This window comes from Drosophila kikkawai, chromosome 3L (genome assembly GCF_030179895.1).
Source record: "Drosophila kikkawai strain 14028-0561.14 chromosome 3L, DkikHiC1v2, whole genome shotgun sequence".
Taxonomy (NCBI): Eukaryota; Metazoa; Arthropoda; class Insecta; order Diptera; family Drosophilidae; genus Drosophila; species Drosophila kikkawai.
The window spans coordinates 2,868,015-2,880,980 of NC_091730.1; the positions used below are offsets into that span (position 1 = coordinate 2,868,015).

Below are 12,966 nucleotides of genomic sequence, written 5' to 3' on the forward strand. Positions count from 1 at the left end.
TTTGGCATTTGTCAAACGAAAAAAAAGTGTCGACGCGATCGGTTTGCTTTTTTTTCGCGCACGGACTGCGCTTGAAATTTATTTTAATTTGGTTTTTTTAGTGATTATTTTGTGTAAATTATTAATTGTGTGGTGAAAAATCCGTAAAAATATAATATTATAAAATGGAGTGGATATGGAATATAGAAACAGGAGAAAATTGGCCTTTTGACACCTGCGACGTTTCCATAACGGGAAACTGGAGCATTTTCTATCGCTGCTGTCAGTTAAACGTCGAGTTAAACGATGAGTGGAGCCTGCTAAATGAGGATATTTGGGTTCGTGTTTTTATTATATATTATTTGTTTTTAAAAATCATTAGTTTTTACAAAAAAATCTCCTTTTATTATTGTGTGTGTGTGTGTAAGCTTGAGCTTTTGAACTTGTTGCCTTTTTCGGGAGCTTTCAAGCTGTAAGGATAAATGATACTTTGTCCGCCAGAGGTCCTGTTCGCGGCGAATTCGATTTAAAATTCCAGGTGGCGCTTTTTGCACCTATTTTGACAAAGCAGTCGAAAAACTGCTTTGTCAAAATATGCACAGTATTACCGACTTACACCTCCTTACCGACCGCGTAAAATGCGGCGAATTGGGAATTAAACTATTTGAAAAATAAATAAATAAGACTTGTTTTTGTGCAGCTGAAACAACATTAGAAAATAGAAAAAAAGTAATAAATATCAAAATTAATTAATCAAGTAAAAGTCCTAAAGCATCCTTAAATAATAATTTTATTATACAAAAATGCTTAAAAGCATGAAAACTATAAATTCTTTAATAAAATATTGTCCAAAAACTTCCCCATATACCTTAAACAAAAATCCCCACATATCCCCCCGCAGGTCCTTAAACTCGATTCCCGCGCTGCCCGATGCTAATTTGGTTAGAGCCTGTCTGTTTTTGGGCAAAATTCAGCCAGACAGTCGTCGCTCTAACCGTTGCCACGGACTAGGCCAACTTTTATTGACTTCCGCCGCAGTTTCGCAGCCGAAACGCAGAGTGCAAACTTCTGTCCTGGCTTCCAGGACCTCTTTCTCCTTGCCTCCCTTCCCACCTTCCCCATCCCCCTTTTGGCCTAACGCAATCACAAACAGAAGACTGAAGAGAATAGGTAAAAAAGGGGGAGGCGGGGGAGTCGGGAGAGACAGCGGCTGGCCAAAAGCAAACATTCAAGCGGCGCTTAAAATCAACAGCAGCCTTTGTTGTTGTTGCTGCTGCTGCTGCTTTGGGAGCTATCCGCTAGGTGGAGTCGCCGAAACCACCGAAAAACAGCGGCGGCAACAACAACAATGACAGCCACTAAAATCACACATCTACACTGGGAAAAATGAAATGTGAAGATTTTATTTGAATTATAAAAATTATTATTATTTAGTCTGTTTATTTTTGTTATTATTTTTGTAAGCCAAGCAAATATTGGTTATTTGAAAGAACAAATTGTATTTTATTTAATTCATTTTATAGATTTTTTTATGTTTATTTTTTTTTTTAATATCATAGGTAATCTTTTTTTTCGTGTGCACTTTGCCCACCACTCACTAAATGTGAATTTTCGGCAATGCAAAAGTGAATTTTGTTTTGCCATTAATGGGCCAACTTTTGAGCTAATGCCGCCAACTGAAACGGCCAACAAAAACAAAAAAGAACCAAAAATGTTGTGTCTAATTGGATAAGCAGGCAAACCCATCAACAACAACAATGCTTTAAAATGCCAAAAGGGGGAAACTGTGGGCTCTGTTCAAAATTCAATTAACTTTAGCACAATTTCACACGGTTTTTTTTTTCGCTTCATGTGTGCAGTTGGTTTCTGTGGCAGGACGTTGATTATCCTATGCGCTTTGCAGATAAAGTTTTTTTTTCATGTGGTCTTTAGTTGTTTAATTATGACAAATCGGTATCCTTTTGATCCTTCGGGCAATTGGCGTTAATTAGCTCATCAGGGGGGAGCTATAAAAATAGTTGTGGATTTTGAAATCAATTCAATTTGGTGCCGCAAAGTATGCTATGAAAATTGAATTGAAAACTAAAATGCATTAAAACTAAAATTTGAAAGCTTTTTATGGATTTTTAGCAGTAAATATGAAATTATTTAAAATCTTAGAAAATATTTAAAATTTTCTCAAAGTCTGTTTGAAAATACTTGAAAACATCCTAGTTAATTTTAATCTCCAAAACCTCTTAAATATTTTAAAATGTAAAAAAAAAATGTTTTTAAAATCTCCATAAAATCTTCTTAAAATTTTTGTTAAATAACTTTAGGGAGAATACCTTCATACACATTGGGTTTTATAAGTTTTGTTAATATTTATTCAAAATATTGTAAGAAATTATTAGAATATCTATAAAATAACCCCTAAAATCTCTTTAAAATCGTCTTAAAATCTTCAAAAAATTTCTTCTAGAAAATATTTTTAAAATCTTTAAAATTAAGCTCTCTTTTCTGAGTGGCAAAAGAGGGGAACCCCACTTTTTTTCCTGTCAAGCGACCTGCTTATTATTGGCTCCTTGCATAAGGCCAGACCTCTCCAACCGACTTCATTTTGGCCATCTCTTGGCCAGTGGCCAACATGTCAATTCCAATTCGCTCATCACGTTTTTTCTCCCCCTGGTCGTGTCTGCTGCTTTTCGCTGCTGTGTTTCTTAAAATCAAACTGATTTGTTTCTATATAAAATACTGCGGAAATTATCATAGCAAAAAAAAGGAGTGGATATATATCAGATGCTATGATATATATACGTCTACGATTCAAGGAGGAAAAGGGAAAAAACAGAGACACTTCCTAGAGTAAATTGTGAGAGAAGTTCTTATTTTTTTTGGCTAGCAGCAAAGGGCAATCAAGATTTAGTCTGGAGGGGGGCTAAGGAGGTGAAAAGGGGTTGAAGAAACTGGTTGGTAGAAGGACGATACACAGCCTCTGAAATGGAGGCAGACATGCATGGCGGCATTTCCGGTTGCTTGGCACCATTAGTGCAACCAGCCACGCCCCCATCGGCAACGCCTTAAACCTCTTATGCCCCAAACCCAAAAACTCTACCGATATATATACTATTTTTCTCTTATTTTTGCCCAAGCGTCTTTGGCTTTTTGTTGAGATAAGCAGTTTTGCCATTTGTCCGTGCAACTTTTTCCAAAAAGCTTTTCCTAGAAGTAAAAACTTGTTTTTTGCCCCAAAAGAAAATGTGGCAAAGGGAGCAGGAGTAAGGATAGGGTCCTGCCCCATTTGACATGTGTTTGCTGCAGGATGCCCGCTTTTCCTTGTGGCTAAGAACTTGCCAAGTTTCTCGGCGTCGCTGTAAGCTTCTGCTGGCCAAAAAAAAGAAGAAGAATATATATTCATTATTTTGTTTTCATTTGCCGCCGCCGAAAGCTAAGTTTGCAATTGAATTTTATTGTATCTCCTTGGAATTTAGTCAAAAATAATACGCCTCATTTTTTTTCAAATAGATTTTTACGGGAAGAGTGCCAAGAAAAAAAGGAAAACAGAAAACAGAGTACAAATATCCATTATGGGTCGGCCTTTTAGTGGCTGCATTTTGGAAAAGTGCTGCTGCTTCTATTGGTTTTTATAGATGTTTCCCCAATTTTACCTCCTATTTATCCATCGAATTAGGTTTAATGGCGGTTAGTTTACTTTTATAGCTATTACCTGAGGGGCAGCGACTTATAGTGGCCACTAAGCCGCATTTTAATGCTCTTTAAGATACATTTTCATCTTGCTTTTCTTGATCTCAAAATCAAGAAATATTACGCAAATCAGCAACGAAGCAAAACCAAAGGATACCGCAGCTAAATACACACAAAAGCTGAAACCGAATGAAAGGAAATGAGTGAAAGGATGTGCGAGTCCAGGGGAAAAGTGTGGAGTGGCAAAGAGAGAAAAATGTATCCCAACCTGAACCTACAAAATGCTTTTAACATTCTGCAAATGCTGCTCATACATTTGGGCTTCATTTTACACAGAAAGAAATATTAAAAAAATATTTAAAAAGTTTTTACATGCTATAAGCTATTTTTTATGTTAAAAAAATATATTAAAAAATTATTATACATGCTATAAGCTATTTTTTATGTTAAAAAATATGTTAAAAAATTATTATATATGCTATAAGCTTTTTTTTATGTACCAAAGGGTATTTAATGCCAAAAAATCTAAAATAATATGCCAATTCTTTAAATTTAAATTTTAAAATATTTTTAGAAGGATATTAGCAATATTATTTAGTAATTTCTTTTAAAATAAAATATTTCTGAAGTAGTTTTTAATTATTCAAAATTAATTAAACTAATAGCCAAGATTTTGAAGATATTTATAATACTCTATATTCTTTTTTTAAACATATATTTTTGCTGTGTAGTTTCTCCCATTATTTATCCAGAATTTCCCCCCTTGACCCCCCTCTCCAAAACGTATGTGAGAGTTTGCTCTTTGCTAATGGCCTGATGACGCGTCATCGTCGTCCCATGGGCGGCCTCTGTCTGAAGCCAAGCTCGCAAATTATAATTGAGTGCATGGCGAGCGCATTGAACTGTATGGGGAACAGCTCACCTCCATATCCTAAATACAGGCCAAAATCTGGACAGCATAGTTGAGGACAAATACCCATTATTTAAATTAGAAATTGAATTTAACATCACAAACTTGCTCTAAAATTAATAAAGATATAAGGATATATAATGATTTAAAACATAAAGTTTATTAAAAAGGGACTATAAAGGTACTAATTTGCTTAATTTAATCTTTAAATTGTACTAAATTGTGGTGCTAAAATCGAAATGTTATAAAATAAGCATAGATGGGCTCCAAATTTCAAAACAATTTATATTATATTATTTTAATCGTGAAGTATTTGCCTTTGAAAACGAAAAAGAGCTTTGTGACTATAAAATTAAGAAAATAAAATGTTTTAAAAATGTATAAAATTTATAGAAACATTTTTTAACATTTAAAAAACAATATTATATATTTTTCAAGTCAAAAACTAAACTATCAAACCCTCAAACAAACCCCTCACAAAATACAGTATCAAACGACCTCCCTTTGCGACCGCGCCCACCTGTTAGTTTTCCTCCACCATGTTTTCATGATTTCCTTGTGGTAAAAGCTGGAAGGATCCAAAGGATACTCCAGGCGACCTCCGCTTAAAGATTTGAACCGCTCCCAACTAGGATGCTGCCTTCAGCTGCTCCTGTTTCTGTTTCTTTTTCAGATTTTCTGTTTCTGTTTGCCACTTGAGACGCCCCTCTTTCCCTTTCCCCCCGGTTTGGGCCATAAATTTCTGCGCCACATTTTGCCATTTTAATGAATGGTTTTTTTAATGCAATGTTTTTTGGGCTCGTTACGGGCCCCGGGGCTGCTTTAATTTATTGACTAATTTAGCCAAGAGCAAACGCTAGTAATAGACACTTTTAGGCTCTTGGCAAACGGTTTTTGCCTTTTTAATTAGACGCTATGTTTGTTTTTTTTCTTCTGCAACAGAATTTAATTTAATTAATGTCGATTTGATGGCAACACTCTTGGCTGAGAATGTTGGATAAATAACACCATAAAGTTCCGATTAATTGGGGAGTAGGGGGAAGAGCATCTCTCGCATTTACCCAAGCTAACCAATTTGCGCTACAAGTGAATGGAACAAAACACATGTGTTTATGGCCTCGCCCAAAAATACAACAAAGAGCAACTCCTTTTGCAAACCCGTTTAACCCATTAAATTTCACATTTTTACCCTTTCTCAGAAGCCTGTTAGACAGAACTGGCCCAAGTTTATGGCTGAAAGGAGGTTAAATGGAAATTAAAAATAGCTAAAAATCAAAAATTGTTAGCTTATAAAATTCAGAAATAATACATTGATTAAATTATTTAATTTAATAATAATTTGTTAATCACATTTTAAATTTTTTAATCAAAGAATTCTTTTCTTTAAATAATATTTTATGGTACTTCTTTATATTTTTTTAGTTACCCGCTTTTGGAAAATTACTAAAACTATATTAAAAAATCAATTTTGAAAAATCTTAAAAAACTTCTGTTTTTCCACATTTTTAAATTTTCAGCAAAAATTTTTAATGTTATATTTAGGAAACTCGTTTTCAAACACTTTTATATCCTTGAAAAATAATTGAAAATATTTTAAAATAAAACTGAGGCTTTTCTGTACTTTTTAATATTTCAAAATTTTTTTAAGGCTTTTTAACGGAATATTTAAGCCCTCCTACTTTTATTTACATTGAATAAAGTCATAAAATAAGCTAAAATCCTTCTAAATTTTCATCACTAAACATTCGAATTTTTCCGTTTCCGTTTGTAGCTCCAAAAAAGTATGCTACGTTTTGTTTGCTTTTTTCGTACATATTTTATTTTCTGCGTGCGAGATTTTATCTGCCTTCCACACCATTGCTGATTTTTTCTTGCTCGTCCCTGTCCCTGTCCCTTGGAGTTTTCCTCGCCTTCTCCTCTGGTGTTTTTCCCCCCCTTGGTGGACACCTTTTGTCATCGTTTTCGCCTGCTGGGCTGCGTTCTTCGCGTCCTGGGCGCGATAACAGGCATCATAAATCCTTGGCTCCTTGTAAATGGCACCCCGACGGATCCCACCCTTCGTCTATGCCGCAGGAGAGGGGGTGTTGTGGAGGAAAAGGAGGAGAGAGCGACGCCTGTTTAGGCGCCTGAAACAGAAACAGCTTCTGTTTCGCTTTTGGCCATCGTTTGTTATTGTTTGCGGTTAGTTGGCCACACTACTCCTCCCTTTTGGCTTTCCTCCCCTCTTTACATATATCAAACTCAGAGGCAGGTCAGCTCCCGGGGGAGGAGTGGAAAGAGGGGGTGGTGTGGGAGCCTGGGAAAATTCCTCCTTTAGTTTTCCCTTAGTCGCGGTTGGCTAAAGATTTAGGTGGGCTTCGCTGAAAACTTTAGGCATTAAATGGGAGAGTAATTTTTAAAATGGAATTTCTATGGGAATTATGGAGCTAATAAAAAATATTTAAAAATTAAATTCATAAAATTTTTAAAGTATAAAAAGTTGAAGTTAAGTTAATTTTTATTAACAAAATAAGATTTTATGCATTATGACACTTGCTGCTATGAAATCAAAAAGCTTAAAAATAAGGTCACACTTTATCTTTTAAAGTAAGTTTAAAAACGGTTAGTTTGGATTTTTCCAGAATTTTTAAACTTCCACTTTTTAAATTTTATTCTTAAATATTTTGATTTCTGTTAAATAATTTAAGCTTTTCATAATTATTATTCATTATTAAAATAAATTAAATTATTTTTCTCTACCCGTTTTTTTTTTTTAAATTATTCTCTTATTGATTTAATATATTTCAATATTATTTATGTCTTGAAATTATCGCCTACTTGATTTACTCTTGTGTATCGCTTCAGCTTTTTCGCACACCTTTTCTCCTTCAGTTGAATCATTTTTCATCGCATTTCCATTTTGGATATTAAAAGTGATTTATCCTCAACCAAAATCCTCGCCTCTTTTCCGCCGCTCTTACCTTGGCCAATATTAAGAGGAGGACTTTCCCAACTTATCGGCTGATGTTCATACACTTTACTTATTTTCCCTTTTTCAATTTTGAAGCTTAGCCCCTAAAAAGGCAAAATATTGTTGCTGCAGCAGCGCAATGGAAAAGCGTGGAAAACGGCGTAAAACCTCAGCACGTTGCTCATTTTGCCGGGTGGGAGAGAGGTGACGGCGGAGAGAGTGTTGGCGACAATTTGCCGGCCAAAAGGGATTAAAAAGTTGCCAGCGCTGGGGATTCTGCATTTATGCGGGATGAAAAACCCTGGCAGGGGAAAGGGACCTAGGCCAGTATCATGTGCAGCTCTTGCATCCGGTTGCAGTGCAAAAATTTCTCACTTTCATACCCAGGCTTTCTCTTTTGCTCTTGCGGTGAATCCATTTGCATTTGCCAACCTAGGGGATCCCCCTCGTATTTTTGCCAGCCCGCTTTTCCTCTGGTTTTTCCTCTTTCTGGCAACTGACGACGACGCCTGCTGTTGTCCGTCGTGTTAATAAGCCTCCCTCAAAGAACCACGCCTATTGCTGGCATAGTGGCACTGGAAAATATTTTTATAGTTTTAAGGGGAATTTTTCTTTTTAAAATTAAATTTTTTTTGTAATGTTACTTAATCTTTTTGTAAGCTTGAAATATTTTATAATTATAATTTAATATATTTTTTTTCTACTAACATATATTTTTTTATGATTTTAATATATTTTTTTAATGGAAATTATATTAAAATTAATAAAGAAAATCATAAACCCTCTTTTTTATAAATCAAAAATTAATAAATATTTCAAATAAACTCCTCTAGAATTAAAATCCAATAGAAAAACTTGTTTCCAGTGTAATTTTCTGCCAGACTAGCTCCTCTGCCCCTCCTTTGTTCCTCCTTTTTCCAGCAGGACGCTGGCTAATGCAATCTTGACAAGCGTTGTCTTGGACAACCGAAAATGAGGCTTGACACTTTTGATTCGGTTTTACCAGGACCAAACCTCTCTTAGAATCCTGGAATATCCTGAATCCTGAAAAAAACTAAAGCTTCACTGCATCTACCAGACTCATGGCGAATTTTTGATTTGTCGGATCTCGGACGTTGTTTGTTGAGCCCATATATGATGGGGGAAAAAGTGGGGAGAAAATGGGGGGAAACTAGGGGAAAAGCCTGCGAAAAGCTGACGGAACCGAGACAAATGCCAGAAGGCGACTTTTTGATGGCCAAAAAACCGGCCGGAAAGTTTAAAGAGCCAGCCATTTTATGCAGAGTTATGGGCGCAGCAATAAAATGAACCCAAGAGAGTCTTTAAACTCGGAAAAATGTTTAGAAATGAAAAATTTTATCATTAAAGTTTACTTTAAAAATAAGAAAAACAAAGAAAATTACTTGAAAAAATAAATTCAAAAGGAAATAGACTTAAACTGATCTTAAAAATTAATACAATATTAAAAAAAAGAAACAAGAGCTAGGTAAAAATGCCTATTTTTCAGAAAAAACATTTTAACACCTTTTTTTAAACCTAAAAGTATTTTAAATGAACAAAACTTTCAATAAATATATAAAAAATACAAATAATTTAAAAATTTTAAACTTCAACAGTTCGATAGCAAGTCCTATCGATAAGCTACTGTTAGCCAGCGTTAACTAACAGCCACCACTGAAGTTAACAGCACTCTGCTAACTCACATTGGGCTCTAACATGGACGCAATGGTGAGCAAACACTAAAGCCTGCAGCTGCCAGCAGCAGTGTTGCCAACTATCGTTCGTCTTTTATAGCTAGACAGGCCAAATTAAATAGCTAAAAATGGCAAACATTTTAATAAACTAGCTAAGTAAACCAGTTTCTTTTATAAATGTAAGCACAATTTATTTAAGTGGGCAACTTAGCTTATTGAACAAAGCGCTCCGCTCATTTTATTTGTTTTGAGAAATAGCCAAAATAACAGGCTTCTGTAAAATTCAGAGGTTTTCAGTTATGGGTCTTGCAATACAGCCAGATCTGGCCATAAAATAGCTAACTTGACAACACTGAAGAGCAGAGAGATGTTTTGAAAACATCAATGACCCACCACTAGCTGGCAGCGAAACGATACCCCAAAGAGGGAACGCAAAATACGGTTATCTCAGTTGCTTTTTGACTTTCTTCGCAACAAGTCGTGGGTGGATTAGCGGTTCGCTCTCAGTGGAAATTCGGCACGCTTGAAAGTGAAAACAACACAACAAAAAAAATAAATAAAAATAAAACCCAACCAGCGGCGAAATATTTAATTTTGCCCAACCAAAAGAGCGGTAAAAATAAAACAGCGAGACCGAAAAAACCCTTCAAAACGTGAAAAGTGCAGTGCGGAAAACTAAAAGAAAATATAAAATTTGGCGAGCGGCGAGATAAATGAAATGAAAAGTTAAAAATAAATATATATGCCATGCGGCGAGAAAAAGAAGCAGCAGCGAGGGACGTGATTTCTCTTGTGTCTCCTTCGCACTCACTCTCGTCCCCGTCCCCGTCCGCGTTCCGTCCCGCTTCCGCCCGCGAGATGCTGCTGCCATGAAGAAGAGACGCAGGAAAGCGAAATAAAACGGAATTCATTCACGCACATGTTTTTGTGGCCATTGCTGTGTTGTTGCCTTCGGACCGCCTTTGCCTTTGTCCGCTCGTTTATCCTGCCATCCTTTATGGGCTCACAATTCTGATTCGATTTTTCCCACTCATCTGGCGCTCTCTTACTCGCCCTCTCTCGGGTTGTCTTTATGCGGCAGCATCTCTCTCCCTCTCTCTCTGTCTCGTAGGTCTCTCTCTCTCAGCTGCTTTGTTTCGAATATAAAATGGAAATAAAATAAGAAAATTGGGAACAAAATCAGATGTAAAAAGTTCGGTGCGTTAAATAAGAAAAACTCGGAGTAAAATATCAGGGGAAAACTGCAAAAGCGCGCAAAAAGAAGAGAATATCCAAGGGATGCGTTGCAGACAATCAAAAGCCTTTGTGTGTGCGAGAGTGTGTGTGATAAAAAAAAAACAAATAAACAAAAATCACAGAAAATAACAGAAAAATCTAGAAAATCTAGAAAATTTCAAAATATCCATTAGTTTTGCTTTGGAATAAATACTCAAAAAAGATACTAGGAATTTATTATTAAAAATTGTAAACTGTCTGCTACCCGTGTCCCCTCTTCCACCTCCTCCTGCGCTTCGCATCATCATCATCATCAACGCCCCATCTCTTTTGTCTCGCGTTTGCGCCGTCTTTTTTGCGCATTTCCCTTTTGGCAAGCTGTTTCGGTTCTGTTTTCGTTTTCGAAAAATTAAAACATCCAAAAGGGAGGACCGTTGCGTTCCGTTCCGTGTAGTTTCAGTCCAGTTTCCCAGGAGCCCAAAGTGCAAAAAAAAAAAAAACAGGAATGAAAGCCACCCCTAAAAACAACAAACAAGAATTTGTACTTCAACTTACAGTGAAGCCTTTAAAAGGGAATTTTTAGTGGAATATTAAGCTAAAATAAATATAAATAATTAAACTAACGCTTAAACTATAAAGTTAACTTATAAAACTTTAGTTTTATGCTTTTAAAAAATGATAAAGATGATTCCTTGTATAAATCAGATATTACCGGCTCATGATTTGCCGTAGATTCATTTTTTTATGGAAAAATCTTTTCACTATTGTTTTAAAATATTTATATCTCGAAATTTCTAAAGATTTTGTGAAAAGTTTACATAAATTTCTGGTCAACAAAATTTTTGTTGTATCTTAGTTGAATAAAATACAAATTATAATGTCTTTTTTAATATTAAAATCCTTGAATTTGAAATAATAATAACAATACGTCTTTAAAATGCCTTACTTAACTCAGATAAAGGGATTTAAACTGCATAACTAAATGTTTAAAATGTTCCCCAATCAAAATACCAAATTTATATGATACAGTAACCACTCGAAATATTCCCCACCTTCACTTTTATCGATTGTTAACTGTCCTTCGCCCCCTCGCTGCCTTGTCTTTGCCTCTCAATGTGCCGCCGCGCTCCGTCTCGCTTGCTCGCACGTGCGACTTTGAATATATTTTGTGGCAAGAAAATAATAGTTTTGCGTGCTCGGATATATAAAATTTAAAGTGCAAAAACGTGTTCTATATTCTCTTATTTTCCCAATTTTTTTACTTTTAAATTATTTCCACCGCAGTTAAGTGTATATCCCAAGAAAAGGAGAAACAAAAATTGTGCCAAAACCAAAAACCAAGTAAAAAATATAAAGAATCAAACCAGAATCAAATACAAATTGAAAACAAATGAAATATTTCAAAAATCGAAAGTAAAGTGAACTTTCTACCCTTGAAAAAGAGAGTAGACACCCCCTCCCCTGCATATACACGCAGAGAAATTAGCAAGGAGAGTTACACATCATATTTGCGACGCGCCCACTGTGAATATAAAAAGCCGTCAAACTGTGGGGCTCAGGGGCATTTTTTCTTCCTCCGCAAGGAATGTATTATCCGGTAAGCAAGAACGATACTAAAAACACACAAAATACAGAAAAGTAAACAGAGTCCAAACATTTCCAAACATTGCAAGTCGTAAATAACGCTGGTAAAACGGCAAATAACAATAAAAAGCAAACTCAGCTCTATTCCGCGCTGTATTGTTTGTTTGTCTGGAGTTTTTCCTACTGCAGTTTTTCAGTAGCGACTGTTGAAACAGTGATCACTCCAAGCGGAGGTTTGAAGAGTGGTTTTAAGATGGTTTAAGTGGGAATTTGGGTTAGTATAGGTAAATTTATTTGAAGAAAAGTTACTTGTTTACAGAGATTTAGGATTAATTTGGGGTGAGCTATAGGAAATGCATTATTTTCTTTGATTTTTAATGGGTAAAGTAAAAGTTAAGTATTAAATCTTGGGTAACAAAATCTTGATAATTATTTATCTAAACAGTTTGAGCACTTTTTATAAGATTTTAGATACTTAAATACAGAAAATACTCTGTTTTTACTGATTATTCAACATTTGTTATAATGCTGTAAATATTATCAAAAAGGCCTTATAGAGGTAATTCTATAGATCTTTTAGCAGAAGTCATTGCAGAGTTATCTATTGTATCTGAAAGATACCTAATTTATTCTAAAAATTCCTGTTGTATCTAGAAGATACCTAATTTATTTAAAAAAATTCCTGTTGTATCTAGAAGATACCTCATTTATTCTAAAAAAATCCTGTTGTATCTGGAATATATCTCATTTATTCTAAAAAATTCCTGTTGTATCTAAGAGATACCTCATTATTTCGAAGATTTCACTAAAAAGTATCTTGAACACCTATCTATTTCTAAACTCTTCTAACTTCTTATATTTTAATCAGAATCTCTTAAAACTCGATCATCAATGAATCTTATTTTTAAATAAAAAATTACAAAGAATGATTGTTAATAATAAAAAGCCAC

The 12,966-nt window shown here is 35.0% G+C and overlaps 1 protein-coding gene across 21 annotated transcripts in view; it reads left to right on the forward strand.

Moving 5' to 3' along the window:
* The window catches only part of Rbfox1 (RNA-binding Fox protein 1), a 146,985-nt gene that overhangs the window by 34,019 nt on the left and 100,000 nt on the right, over positions 1-12,966 (forward strand). The window contains exons 1-2 of one of the 21 annotated variants that reach the window (XM_070285059.1): positions 9,590-9,746; positions 11,717-12,029. The exons of 18 other annotated variants lie outside the window; for them this stretch is intronic. In XM_070285059.1, the coding sequence (XP_070141160.1) occupies positions 12,018-12,029 (12 nt within the window). In that variant the 5' untranslated portion in view covers positions 9,590-9,746; positions 11,717-12,017. Of the gene's footprint in view, positions 1-9,589; positions 9,831-11,716; positions 12,030-12,966 lie in introns of those variants that run through there. 2 more of the 21 variants (XM_017162839.3, XM_070285060.1) reach the window with 2 other exon arrangements.